At 44.3% G+C, this 15,095-nt stretch overlaps 1 protein-coding gene across 2 annotated transcripts in view; it reads right to left on the bottom strand.

The window, feature by feature from the left end:
- Positions 1–15,095, bottom strand: part of LOC133350030 (uncharacterized) — a 75,890-nt gene that overhangs the window by 44,271 nt on the left and 16,524 nt on the right. For both annotated transcript variants that reach the window (XM_061563988.1, XM_061563989.1), the window contains 3 exons: positions 14,148–14,236; positions 12,462–12,546; positions 11,878–12,021 (listed from right to left, as the gene is read on the bottom strand). In XM_061563988.1, coding sequence (XP_061419972.1) covers positions 11,878–12,021; positions 12,462–12,546; positions 14,148–14,236 — 318 coding nt within the window. The remainder of the gene's footprint in view (positions 1–11,877; positions 12,022–12,461; positions 12,547–14,147; positions 14,237–15,095) is intronic.

Here is a 15,095-nt window from a genome sequence, read left to right as displayed (position 1 = left end):
AAATGAGAGTGTTGTGTCCTAGCAATTGAAACAAACTGTGCAGGTTCCATCTCTTGGCAATAGCAGCGGAGGAATAAACGCGCTGTGTTTGGACCGTCATTTGGGAGTGGCAGAGACACTTGTGTGGGCTTACGATGTAAGGGGGTAGAAATGAATTGTGTTATTTTGTTGTTGTTATTATTTTGAGCACTGAAATCAAATCAACGAGTAGCAGGAAAAACACTTCAGAGACATTTTTTTGAGTGGAGGCTTCAGACGGAGCACTTTGCAACGATTGTTAAGACAGATCAAGTCCCCGATGAACTTATTCTAAGACTTATGCGTGCGCCAAATCAATGTGCCATTCATTTGCCTTGGCATCGTGTTCCCAAATATGCACTAGACGAAACTGGCAATTTTCTCTCCTTTGTCTGCTGATCATTGCTCGAACGCAACACACTCTTAGCTGATGATCAAGCATTGTCATGCAATGGTAGCCAAGGGACAGAACGCGTCCAAGTAAACGTCAACCGGGAGATGGAACTTATGCAGTTCGTGTGCATATGCTAGGTCGATTTTTGCATCGCAGAACTGAGAAAGATGGAGATGATTTGGCGAGGCTTTCATCCAGCAAAAAAATTGATCATGACTGATTATACTTATTTTTTTTGTATACATGGTGTGTTTTTGATACAAGTGCTCATGTGAAATGTTGCATCATACGCACTTACTTTGTGGATTCACTGACCTGGCCCAGATTGCTGCGCATGGGAATTCATGTTTTTCTTGTCTGCCCTGAGGCTGAAACTCAGGATTATAGAAGTTCTGGTTACATAACAAATGAATTGAGGAATATACTTGTGTATATAAACCCACACACACGTGTATATATATATTTTTATAGCCCCTTTAGAATATACAGTGGATTGGAGTGGGTGGTGCAATAGTTCAATGTGCTATGAACCCGGGGACCCGAGTTTGACTCCCAGCCACGGCCAACAGTCGTGAGGGATATCTGAACTGGTCCAGGGCACCTCCATAAACACACTGACCACAGAAGTAGATATTACAGACCTACTTCGGAAATTATTCTAAAGTGACCTCGGAGTAATGATGAAGCACTTTCGCACCCTCCCTGGTACTGGGAGCAATGTTCGTCCCATGACAGTCAAACTGATATTTTAAATTCTCAGAGTTGGTATTTTTGCCAAATGAATCGCAGAAACCAATTTCATTGCAAACGATTTTTGTTGCGCGCAGTCATCGGTAACCATGCTGAGACAATCAACGTAACACTCGAGATTTAACCATCGATTTAAAACCGAAAAAGCGACGTATCGTTTGCATGCCCCCACACTAACAATCGTGCCACCGCTCCCATAGACAAACGCACTCCACATACGCTGGCAAGCAGGTGAAATACGGCGGTCGCAGCTTGCTTGCTTGGGTTTTTTCCCCTATCTCCAGCATTGTAAGTCGAAAAGGGAAACTAAAAAATCGTGGAGACTGAAGAAGTGGGACAGCGAGACAGAGGGTGGGGATGTGATCTCATAAATTCCCGTATCACATTGCATTTCAGCCCTGAAGAGGCTCCAAAATGAGATCAGAGCCCTCTGTGCTCCAACCCCGATATAAATAATGTGGAGCTAATGTGGCCTCGTCCCATCTGTTCTGTCCAACCCACTTCCAAGTAAATCTGCGCTGCCGGTCAATGGGAGAATGCAATGGGAGATTTATTATGCAAGCCACCTGACCGAGTCCAAGCCATAAAAAAAAACTAAAAGACTGACATTTATAATAAATATAATGTCACCAGCCGAGGCGGGAATTGAAATGCCAGGCTATAAATCGATTCCAAAATTTCTGGAAAATGTTAAAAATATATATATTTTAGTAGAATGTTTAAGTGCGAGTTTCGTGTTGTATTTAACAAAATTTATAAGCAATTCGTTGGCATTAGTACAACACTCTACGTCCATGCTGATTGTTCTACACAAGATCAAGGATTCCTGATGATGAAACAATTACAATGTTTTAATGCACCGATACAGTTTTAGTTCCCAAATTCATCTGTGTTATGCTTTGTGGGGGAGCAACGAGATTTATCGTGGTTACATGTTTAGCTTAATTTGTCATGTATCCGCATTTGTGTGTATGTGTGTATGTTAGTGGGGAGCGGTGGTGTAACGGTTAGCGCGCTGCGCTACGAACTTGGCGACCCAGGTTCGATTCCCGCTCACGGCTAACACCAGTGACGATTATATAAACCGGTCCTGGGCCTCCCCTAGGTCGACTCAGCCTTAAATGAGTACCTGGTGCGGTGTGTAAACATCGCCACTGGGGAGACAAAGGCGGTCGGGCGTGGTGCTGGCCACCCACCCCCTCGTGTACCGTTCCGGCCTTCATAGGTGCTCGCTAACAGCACTTGCCCCTACAATCTATTAAGGCTGTATGGGGGATCTTTATGTTTGGGGGCACAGGTGGTGCATCGGCCAGTCATCTCGGTCAGTCGACCCATGGCACCTAGGTATGTCCCATGACCTGCCAGCGAGCGTTCAACACTTCACGTGGCCTTAACGTGCACATAGCCTGGCACAAACGCCGTTGTGACGTCACCGCCACTTAGTGGCGAATGGCGGTTGTTGTTATTGTTCATTTGGGGAGCAGTGTTGAAGTGGTTAGCATACTATAAACCTGCTGACCTGAGTTCAATTCCCGTTCACGGCTAACATGACATTTGTACACCGGTGCAGTGTACAAATATCAGCACTGTGGAGATAAACGTGACTGGACATGGTGCTGGCTACCCCCCCCCCCCGCCCGCCCCCCTCGTGTGCCGTACCAACCTCAACAGCACTTGCCCCAACAGTCTGTTAAAGGCTTTAATCGGAATCTTTGTCTTTCTAGCGGTTAGCGCGGTATGAAACCGGGGACCCGATCTGAATTCCCACTCGCAGCCACCGCCAGTGATAGCGATTATCTGAACCGGTCTTGGGCCTCAACGAGGTCGACTCAGCGTCAAATGATTGCCTGGTGTAGCGGTGTTGTAGTAAACATCGCCACTGGGGAGACAAAGGCGGACGGGTGTGGCGCTGGCCACCCCCTCGTGCGCCGTGCCGGCCTTCATTGGATGCTCGCTAACAGCACATGCCCCAACAGTCTGTTGCAGGCTACACAGGGCGGGGGGATCTTTGTCTTTGTTTTGTATATGTGTGCGAGAGAGTGCGTGTGATGTGTGTGTGTGCGCATGCATGTATATGTCAGCCGGCCAGTCTGTCTACGTGTGTGCGTGCACCAATCACACGTTTTCTGTGCGCCGTGGGTCGCATGAGGCAACAAACATGCTCTGTTTGCTGGGCAATCGGGTGATGACAAAGTGGAAGTCAGTGGGTCGCTCATCTTGCCTCAGGGGTCATCATCATCACAGTGGGGCAGGTATGAGGCTTGGATCTGGGCTCCTGTGATTCCCTCCAGAGTTTCTGACGCACCGTGGCGATATGAATGTTGCGCACGTGCATCTGTGGCCCTCACGATCTGTGTTCGGGCACGATTTTCTCAACGTTTCGCTCCGCCATGCGGGAAGTTTCTTCGTGCCGGCACGCGGAGGGAAACCTCCTCCGTTGTGCCAAACAACGCACGGTGCAAGACGGAAACACGCAGCACAAGTGCTAAAAAAAAACCCTACGCGGCAGTATATGTGTCTATCAGATTTACTGACCCGGTCGAAATTTCTGCGTGCTCCGGTTTTTTCGGCAGCATTGTCCCTTCGAGCTGTCCGCTAATGCGTGGCCGCGTAAACGCAGTTGAACGAATTACTAAAAATCACACCCATGGGTTGTGGCGGTCACCGCCACAAGCGAGCGGGTTTGATGGAGCCGGCAGACCTCGCGGAATACTCGCGCTGATTCTTAACGCCTCACTTTGCAGACATGTGTCGGCAGATGTTAATCAAAGCGGCCGGAGATGCGCCGGATTAACGCCTCGCGTGGCCGTGAGAACAGGCGAGATCTGCTTGTGCGATCTGTCCAGGATTTGGGCTTCAATGTCTTCCCGACGGGAACACATCAGTGGGTCCTTCTCTATTCCACGAGAAGAAGAAGCAGAAGCATGGCGGAATTTTGCATGCAGATTATTATTTTCTGCATGGCTCATAAAGGTTGGAGGAGGGGAGGGTTAGGATGTCTTAAATGTACAAATTTCATAGCGCGTCGGATTTTTTTCAGGATAAACACAGATTCCGATTCTGAAATATCACAGTTGCTAAATCATGGTTGGTTCAAGCAGGTGTGAACTATAACATACAGCCCGTTGCAATCTACTGCTGGATAAAGGCCTCCTCATATTTCACCACGTCGGTCAGTGCATGGTGTACTATATGACGTGTGCATGTTCGTTGAACTTCTTTCGCACCGTACGTAGCCAACCTTGCTAATCGGAGGCACGCGGGGGGAGAGTCGTAGCAACTGTAACTCAATGCCTACCCATGAACAGACGGAGGAGGGAGATGTAAGAAATGTCTAATTCACAGCCCTTTGTCAATCCACTGCTGGACGAACGCCTCTGCATATTGTTTTCGGTTGTGGGGCGTTGTTTGACCATACTTCATCAATTGCTCAGAGGGGGTTGGTGAAAGGAGTGTCCCAGGACGGGTTCAGCTGCGACAGGCCAACGACGTTAGCCATGGCAGGGAGTGAAACTCAGGGTCACAGGGTTCAAAGCGCAGTACATTAACCATTGTGCCAACACGTCACCCCATCTTTTATGTAGGTCCCAGGATTCGATGTTTAGGCACCAACATATATTTTGCTGCAAGCTTAAACTCAGAACATTATCACGCCCACTAGAAAATATTATTATATGCCTTTATCCAGCGACAATTGGGCAACATTATTGCCAACAATGTTCGTGAAATTTTCCTTCAAAGAAAAATATATCACATTTTAAGTTGAATACGCAACAAATATAGCAACAAATCTTGAAAAAAAAACTATTCATTTAGTATGAGCAGTAAAGTAATACTAATTTAGATCGGGTTGTAAATCCACTGCTTTATGAAAGACTTCCCATGATGTTGGCCATGGGGTTTGTCTGCCCATACTTCTCGATACGAGTCAATGCCAGTTCAAGGCTGAGTCAACAGAGCGAAGGCCGAGGAACAGGTGAGGTATCCAATTTGAAGCCAAACGTGGCCGGGATTTGAACTCAAGTCGGCGGGTTCATAGCGTAGTGTGCCAATCGCTGTACCACAGCTCTATGCCTCTGGGAGGTATTCCGTGCATTCATAAAAAAAGTCTATCGCACATTCTTGTTCGTGCAGATAAAATATCAATTGACTTGAAGAGCCAATTGAAAAACACACATTTTACTTTAACGGTATTTTATCACGGAGGCTTCGCACAAAAAACGAGAATCCTCAATGGCAACGATCCATTCCTGTTAACAAAAAAACTAATTTCCTAACCGATGTAATGTTTAACCCCGCATTGCTGATTGACGAGAACTAGAGAATTTCCGTTCCTGTGCAGATCTAAATCCTGATCAAAAAGCACTCGTGGTATTTGTGGTTGTACGCCACGCGCACGGTCCTATAAGGGTCCCAGCAGGTGAGTGCTTTAGTGGGTGGCCGGATTCGATAATATCAACAGACAAGCCAAAACACGAGGCTCTTGGGGGCCTTCTTTCTCATGAGAAATGTTTTTTTTACACACCAGCCATGTTCGGCTTCTCGTAATATCGGTGTACACGAGCAGCAATGTATTTATTTACACGTCGATTCGTTTCTGTTTTTCTCTCCCAAATCCTGATGGACATCCAATTTAAACATATGAAGCCGTTAAGATTCTTTGCATACTTGCGACTTCGTGGTGAGCGTAGCATAATTCATCTGCAAGAGTACACGTGGCTGATTTATTGTATACAGCTTTTAATAATATAACAATTACCCATAATGCACCACAATAGTTTTTTTTTGTAGTGAATGGGAACCCATCGCTTAAACGGAGTGCTCTTACCCATTAACATCGTGTAATCCAGCGTCATTTGTTTAACAAGCCTGATTCTGCTGATGAGACCCATCAGGTCAAATCTGGTCCAAAGTTTTTATTTTACTTAAACGAAGGTTGCTGGATAGTATTGGTCTGGAAAGCAAAATTGCTGATGGACAACAATATATTGTGTCTATATGTGCACACACAGAGCCGAAGTCTGCTTATAATGCCATCCATGCATTGCGCTTCTGCTGTTATATAGTGAAATCAAAGTGATTTCCGTCTCAAATTACCACTAAAGCAGTTTTCATCTCCTGTTCACAGCTCTGAGCCAGTGGTGGAAATTCCACATTCCTATAACAGGGACACGTCTCTCCATAGGATAACCACTGATGACTTTCCCACAAAGTGGTACTCGTTTCATCAACCCTGGTGGGATGATGGGCTGAGTGATCCCCCAACTGTGATTCCCATCGCGAGCTGCTCGCTCTGCCCCTGAACCACCAGGCTCCAACGTCTTTGCTTTATATGAAGTTAATTTCTGAAGAAATCGGATAAAATTTTTTTTTTATTCGATGTCATTATTGATCAACTTGCGTACGTACGCTACTGACTGCTGACGCACACCAACCACTCCTCTTGCAGCACTGGCACAAATGATAAAGGAATCAGACTCGTCTCAATGCTGGCAGTGCGCGGACGCGTAAATTCCTGCCACCAAACAGCCCGGCACGCAACGAGCACCCACGTGCAGCTACGGCCCTTCTTAAAAAAAAAAGCAAATCTACACTCAAGTGAATTTTACTCCGGGGCTCTCGGCTGAACCCCCTTTTGAAAAAGGAGCGAACTAAACTAAATTTGAATTTCACAAAGAAAACTATCAGTCAATTGACCACTTGCTCTACAGGCATGCATAATCTGAATTTGCATTTATATATATTATTTTTAACGAATGGATCAGTCGTGAGGAGGCCATTGTGTTAGAGCTTAGCACTGGTAATGAACTGGCCTTTGACGGTAAGATCCGCATGCTAATTCTGGTACGCAAAGTATAGAGATCATGCACGGAAGAATGGCCGCAGACACGATGCCAAGAGCGTGGTTTACGCAATTTCTTGAGCGGGGTATAAACCACACGGAGAGCCAAGCTATTACTCTGCGTGGAATCTTTTCTACAAAATTGGTTTCCTTTCCTGACAAAATTACGACTGAGGAAATCCAGTCCACGCAATATGCTCGAGTCACGGGTATATGTGTGTGCTAAACTTGAGATATGTTTCAGGCAAGAACACGAGATGTAACCGGTACGTCCACAAAAAGCTAATGGCACACTCCACACGCAGAAGTCCTAAACATCTCAACTGTTTGCCCCGCTGAAATATCACAGCTGCTCAGTCGTGGTTGGTTCAGGCAGGTGTGAACTATCTTTGACAGTGATAACATACAGCCCGTTGCAATCTACTGCTGGATGAAGGCCTCCTCATATTCCTCCACGTTGGTCAGTGCATGATGTACTTTGGCCGCATGTACGTATGTTGAACTTATTTTGCATCGTACGTAGCCAACTGTGCTAATCAGAGGACAACAAACGAAACACAAAAAGTGCATAGCTCCAGTGGCTTCCTAACATCGAAAGAAAGAGCGTTCCAAACGGCCGCAGCGCACGTGAAAGCGCCGCTTGATGTGGTGAGAGCACCGTCTCTGTTCGATGGCCAGCCACGAGCCGCTGCTGCGAGGATGACCACCGGAGTTTCGTGATGGTGGTTAATGCTCCATGACGAGATCAACAACGTTGTGTTGTTCATTTGTGGCAAGCACTTTGTGTGTAACGAGTGGGACCTTAGAATGTGTTCGTTCGAAAGGCGCCTCCTCGCCCTGAGGGCGAGTGTTTGTGTGATTCACCAACCCTCACATCAGATGAATGAATAACAGTTATTTGTCATTTCACCGCTGGATGACGGATTCCCACGTGTTTTTGGCTCAGGGGCAATGCTGGACCATACTTCACCGCAGTCGTCAGTGTAGTTTCTGTGAAAGGTGCCTCGGACCGATTCAGGTGTCACTCGTCACTGACGCTAGCCGGGGCCAGGAATCGAACTCTGGTCACCAGGTTCACAGGACAGGGCGATGACGACTTTGCCAATGCTCCCCCCCCACCCCCCTCAATAATTATTTGCTTTGTAAAAAAGTGACCTCTCCGCAAAATTTTAGTTCCGTAATCATACACGACCGAGAGCACGCGATTATACACATTTAAAGCGTTATTCTACGATGTAATGGAATGTAAAGGAGTTGCAATGGGTCAGGGCAGTGAAGATGAGGCAAGAGGCACAATGTTTGTGCTGCCCTCTAGTGTCTAACGCCAGACATCGCAGCACGTGACTAATGTATCTGCCCAAGATGGGAGTTTTTAACATCTGCTCTCTCACCAATATCAAGGGCCATTAACCTAGCGCTGACAATGTGTGTCTGCTCACAACCTCGCATAACCCAGTAAGCCGGTGTACCGGTTAGTAGAACACCATTTGTTTGATGTGTTTCTCATTATGCTTTATCTACTTCCTTAATGAAGGTGTCGGGGTATCATTGCCCAAAGCGTCTGGAAGACTCAAGGGTTGGGGGGGGTGGAAAAGGAACTAAAAACTTTATCGCAAAAGCACCGTCAGTTCTGCGTTACAAACTCCCTCGCCGCCGTGTCGCGCATCTCTCGCGCGGAACGAAACGTCGGACACCACGCCGAATGACACGTGGTAGCAACCCGTAAAAACACACCGGCGATCACGCTCCCTTCACATTGTATATATTCCATCAGGGCCCTTAATATCTTGTGATCTCCAACACGCTCGCTTTTGTTAGCGTGCCACACCCAAGCTATGTGCGGCACGCCTTGCCACTTGAAATCAGGCAATCAGAGTCGGGAGATAGATTAAAGTGTTCATATTCTGAGGTTTTTTCGGTAAAGTCACGTAGGTAAAAAATTAAATTTAAATTAATAAAAGTAAAATAAAAAATAAAATAAAAATCACGACGTTTCGGAGGCAACACAAGCCTCCGTCTTCAGGTGGAACCGTCACAGCACGATAGCTGCATCGAGTAATTTTTTATTTTATTTTTATTTTACTTTCATTAATTTTAATTTTTTTACCTACGTGACTTTACCGAAAAAACCTAAGAATATGAATCCTTGCAGTCACGAAAGCTTCAAATCTAGAATTAGATTAAAGTCTGCTTTGTAAAGCCCATCTCTTTCAAGCAGCCTTCCCTCTTCAGTCGGGTCGGTTGGCCCGGTTCTGTTTTTGATTCCTGCTTTGCATTGCGTTATGATGATGATGATGGTGGCAGCCGTGAAATGTGCAGTCCTTTGTCGCTCCACTGCTGGATGAAGGCCTCCCCCCATGCTGTGCTGGTGGTGGGAGTTTGTTTAGATCACACATCACCACACGGTTTGGTTCATGAGATCACGGGACCAGTTCAGATGTCACTTTCCGCTATGTTGGCCGTAGCTGAGAATTGAACCTGGGTGGCTGCGTTCATAGCGCGGTGTGCTAATCACCGTGCCACCACTCCTTTTAACAATAAAGTTTTTTTATCTTTAAAGATTGCCTTAAGTTGCATAATCATGCATTTGATGCGCCAACAATTAGCGTACCTTTGAATAAGTGGAGAGGTGAGCCCAACGACCTGAGTTCGATTCCTGACAATGGTTCAACATTGGTGGAGATGGATAGGTGGACTTGTGCAAATGATGGTTGGTGGTGGAGAATAATGGTGGCGTGGCAGCCAAGGGCGGGAATGGAGAAATTCCACCATGGAGATCGCAAACGGCGGTGGTGGTGACTTTCAGAGGCCCTCATCCAGCAGTGGATCGACCAATGGATGATTATGATGATGTTCTGTATGCGATGTGTTGATGTCACCTCTACAGCCACTCGAGGTTGTTGCCATTCACCAGAGGTGGGACAAAGTCATTGTTATGCAAGTCCAAGTCGAGTCTGAAGTCATCAAATTCATGACTCGAGTCTGACTCGAGTCCAAGTCACATGACTCGAGTCCACACCTCAGAGGTGGGACAAAGTCATTGTTATGCAAGTCCAAGTCGAGTCTGAAGTCATCAAATTCATGACTCGAGTCTGACTCGAGTCCAAGTCACATGACTCGAGTCCACACCTCAGAGGTGGGACAAAGTCATTGTTATGCAAGTCCAAGTCGAGTCTGAAGTCATCAAATTCATGACTCGAGTCTGACTCGAGTCCAAGTCACATGACTCGAGTCCACACCTCAGAGGTGGGACAAAGTCATTGTTATGCAAGTCCAAGTCGAGTCTGAAGTCATCAAATTCATGACTCGAGTCTGACTCGAGTCCAAGTCACATGACTCGAGTCCACACCTCAGAGGTGGGACAAAGTCATTGTTATGCAAGTCCAAGTCGAGTCTGAAGTCATCAAATTCATGACTCGAGTCTGACTCGAGTCCAAGTCACATGACTCGAGTCCACACCTCTGGCATTCACTGCAGTCAGCAGTGACTCTGTTTGGTAAGAGGGAAATCGTACGCTTCTAATAACCCGAATAACTAATATCAATGAAGTATTGAAAATTAACATATTTCCTTAAACGCCATTTAAGGAATAATTTCAAACTAGATTTAACCACGTGAAAAAAAATGTGTTTAACATTATAAAAAGCACGCATTGACAGCTGTTACATGCATGTACTCGGCAGAGGTTGAAGTAAATAACGTTTCTCTCAGTCTGCTCAGACTCATGGGGCATACATGTGGAACCCAGAGTGTCCATTCTGAGTTTTAAAAGTAAATGTTAACGTACTGTTCTGAACAGTACTGCACACATTAGAACCAAGTTGATTCCAGTGAAAATACCATTCCACCTACGGACAATTTTAACCACGTAACATTCAAATGCTTCAGCCCTCATTATGCAACACAATGACTCTATACTTCCTAAAATGAGTCGATGCTATTCCTTCCTTAAATGAGCCGAGTCCCTTACCATATAAGGCGAAGTTAGTCAAACTATGTTTTTGTGGGTAATTCCCAAATGTGGTCTTATAACGACTCACTGTATGGATTTTTTTATCACTTCTAAAATATCACTGCAAACATTCCGCTTATCGACATCATCTTCAAACTTCCGTGGTTCAACTGAAATTTTGTTGAGTTTATTATTGAGTTAATGCCACTCGAAAAATATATTGCTGGATAAAAAATAATAATAATAATAAAAACCAGATACAGCTACAGATGTATGGTTTTCTGAAGTGAACGGTATCAATTTGCCAAATATAGCACCCATCGCTTTATAGAGATGCCTTCATGTGCAGGGCACGTAAACACACGCCCGCACATGCAAGGGCACTTTACTATACGAGCAGCAGTTGCCTATCTCCACTAGCCAGAGGATGAAAACAAATTCTCACGTAGAGAATCGCAGCCTTCTGCTGCTGTTTAAGATATACATTAAAATAACATACAGATTTATATCTTAACTTGAGATTGTGGCCGAGCGATCAAGTGAAATTATAATTATTATGCTGCTTTAGCCAGAAAGGTCCGAGTCTAACGACAATTATAGAGCAACTCAAATTTGCACATAATGATTGAAACAACCGCTAAAAAAATCGGAGTGCAGGCTATGAAACAATGCGATCTAAACAACAACACGCAAAGATGTGAATTCACCGCACACAAGCTCTCACTCTTACGCAGACCATCAGCTCGAGAGGTGCTGCACGTGTTGCTGTCTCATCGCTTTAGACCAGCAACTCAGACGATTTAGAAAACCGTGGCCAACCAACAGGCAGGTCGTCAACTGCAGACGCAACTGACGAAAGCCGTCCACACCACCGCCGTTTTTTAGTTTCGCTGCTGTGCGCGCACTTAACGTGGGCCTCACCGGTGCTTGGGGTCTTCTCAGTCGGCTGTGCAGCTTTGGCCGTAACCTCGTCTGGGTTCGTGGCGTTGTCCGCCTTGTCGTCAGAATCGTTCGAATCTTCTTTGTCAGACTCGGGCTCTCCATCCTCTTTGGGGTGTTTGGCAGCTAGCGGGGAAAAGAAATACGCAAAATATTTATCTCAGAGGAGACAGCTTGAATCCCACCGAAAATGTCTTGTAATAATAACAACACACGCAGATTAACGATATTGGTCAAACTTTTGTAAGTGGACTTCAGACAATCCACGTCACGAGAAAGGATGATCGCCCCTGGCGAAGGATAACCGAGTGACAGACAAGGAAGGAATGCGCGCAACATCCTCGGTGGAGATGGAGCCATGAAATAATGAAGCGTGCAGCTACAATATGGATTATTACGTCAGGTTCGTGGGGTATGGTGACAGTTTGGGGGAAGATTTAATTCAGCAGTGAAATTATCATGGCCGACGATGAACCAATGGGTTTTAGCTTCATTCCGATGTAGGAAAATAAAAATTAGACGCTTGTACTAACACATGCATGGCGCATTAATGCTAAGTAGCTTACCGGATGCGGTGGCTGCTAAATCCAGTGGCACCAGTTCTTGGGAATCCTGACCATTAACCATCTGCAGTGTGAAACTCTGCTTCTTCTACAGCAGAAAACAGAAAATCCAACCGTGCAAATATGTGTTATTCGGCACTGTCTATAATAAAGATAGAGCAATACAATTACAAAAATCTCAACACATTGGTCAATAACACAGGCAACGTTTTGGGCATGTCTCTTATTCATAGCAAATTAGTTCAGATGGGACATTGTCCAATTATATATTTTGTATTTTAAGGCCACAGTGTTGATGATGAATGTGTTGACTTGTTTTATTTGTGCTTGTGCACCACTCAAAAGGCAAATACTTGTTTTTTTAGGTTAACACGTAGGCTTTTGGGACCAATATCATCCAAAATACAGATTTGGCTGCCGCCTGATGATGCTAGTTGTAATTACTGGCGAAACGTCGTACTCAGATTGTAAATGTTGTGGATTGCTCTCCAACACACCGGTGTGCTGTACTCGTAACGAATTGGGATGTTCTGTTTACGTGACAAACCTTACACGTTGGCTGTGTCGGGTGGTGGCGGGTTTAACAACACATTTTTATTTATGCGATCTAACTAAAAAAAACACTGTATTATGGACTTATTATATATATAAAAGTACAGTTCCTCGTCAATCACCTGCTGAATCATCCATGGGGGGTTGTTTTACCATACTTTAACAGTCTGGTCAGTGCAGGATGGTGAAGAGGGATATGAGTATCTGTTCAGATATATCTTGCCACTGATGTTAGCCGTGGCCGGGAATCCAGCTCAGGTAGGTAGACTCACACAGCAGTGCCCAAACCACCGTGCCACCAGTCTGCTCAGCTGTCTCTTCATCTGTCTATATATAGTATCCTATGAGACACTGAATTGCAATTGTTTCACTTAGAACCTAATTCGTAGTATATTTTAAAATGTAGAAAATTAAACAATGCAGAGTGGAGTTTGTTAAATATTAAAAAAACATTACGTAATAAAATATATATTTAAATATGGTGCTGTTTCCAATTAGTCGGTGGAATGGTGGTGCAGCGGTTAGCATTCGACACTGTGACCTCAGTGAACTGAGTTTGATTCCTGGTCCTGGCTAACATCAGTGATATCTGCACCGCGCTCAGCTACCTTTCACCAGTAGTCTCAGTGACCAGCGTGGGGAAGTATGGTCAAACAAACCTCTATAACCAATATAGAGTGGGAGGCCTTCATCCAGCAGTGCAATGATGAAGGGCTCATAATTATGATCATGCATTCCAATTATACATGACTCTTTGGGTCTGTCGGTAAAATAAACGTAGAAAATAAAATATAAAGAGAATACGATGTTTCAGTTGCAACACAAGCAACCATCATCAGGTAAGAATGAATGATAAACGACAGACACTGGAACAGCATAGGCAGACACACATGTTTGTCTTTGTGTGTGTCTCTCTCTGCGTGTGTGTCTGTGTTTTTATCATTCATTCCTACCTGTTGATGGTTGTTGTGTTGCAACCAAAACGTCGCATTCTATCACTACTTGATTTTATTTCCTACGTGACTTTACCGAAAGAACCAAAGAGTAATTCCTGCAGTCACAAAAACTTTGAATCCAATTAGACATGTTTATACATATAACAGAGACAAAAATTGAATGTTAACGATATGTACTTACACGTATCTTCATCCACATGCAGAGCACGGCGATGATGATGGAAATTATAATTATAATAATGACGACGAGAATTACGTACAATAATTTACCTGAAAAAGAAAAGTTTCATGCAAACAAGTTAATCTGTGCTTGGTCACGTGACATCCATTCTGTCCTTTCTTACGAACAAATACAAAAAAAAATCCGGAAGGTTTACGGGTTGATTGACTGAAAGATGTCGATATATTTTAGGAGATATGGAATCGAAGGCAATTTATTACCCAAATTGTTCCAAAAAAGTGACTGGTAAGCTATGATATGATTTAATTTTATTGACTTTTGCACTGATGGTTCATTTAGTAGAGAGGTCACTCACCAACACTTTCCGGAAAAACAAGCAGTATCGCTTAAACACTGCTGGATAACATTGGTATCACATCAGATTACCTGAACTACTGAACAGTGTTTATCTTTTTTGTGGAAATAAGGAATAAATATTTAGATTGTATTTTAGTTACGTATCTATACAACAATACAGGACCAAAAAAATACGGAACAAGGGAGGCTTGTGAACGGATTAATGTATGCCACTGTATTCCACAGCCTTGAAAATGTGATGTCTGTCATTAATTACTGATGCATTGCTTCATGGTTTGTATATATTGCTGCTGTTACGTGTTCTCTTATGATTGATATTTTCTCACGAACCATGAATATATTCACATACGTTTTCCTTCTTCAAATTATACACAATGTTAAGAGATGAAGTTGGGACTGTTATAGAAAACACAAACTTTAAACATTACAACTGCGATAGTGTTGAATTGTAGGAAATGAATTAATAATTCTGTAGCCGGTTTCAATGCAAATTCTGTATGCTTTGCACCGTGAAAGGAGCTTAGAAGTAAAAAAAAATTAACCCGTAAAAACAAAGTTTTTCACTATAAATCCTTTAAATGCGTGGCATCG

The sequence above is a fragment of the Lethenteron reissneri genome, chromosome 32 (assembly GCF_015708825.2).
Source record: "Lethenteron reissneri isolate LAM-NWPU_2019-01 chromosome 32, ASM1570882v1, whole genome shotgun sequence".
In the NCBI taxonomy this organism is placed as follows: Eukaryota; Metazoa; Chordata; class Hyperoartia; order Petromyzontiformes; family Petromyzontidae; genus Lethenteron; species Lethenteron reissneri.
The sequence above is the reverse complement of the archived record's forward strand: the minus strand, read 5'-3'. Positions and strand labels throughout refer to the sequence as shown.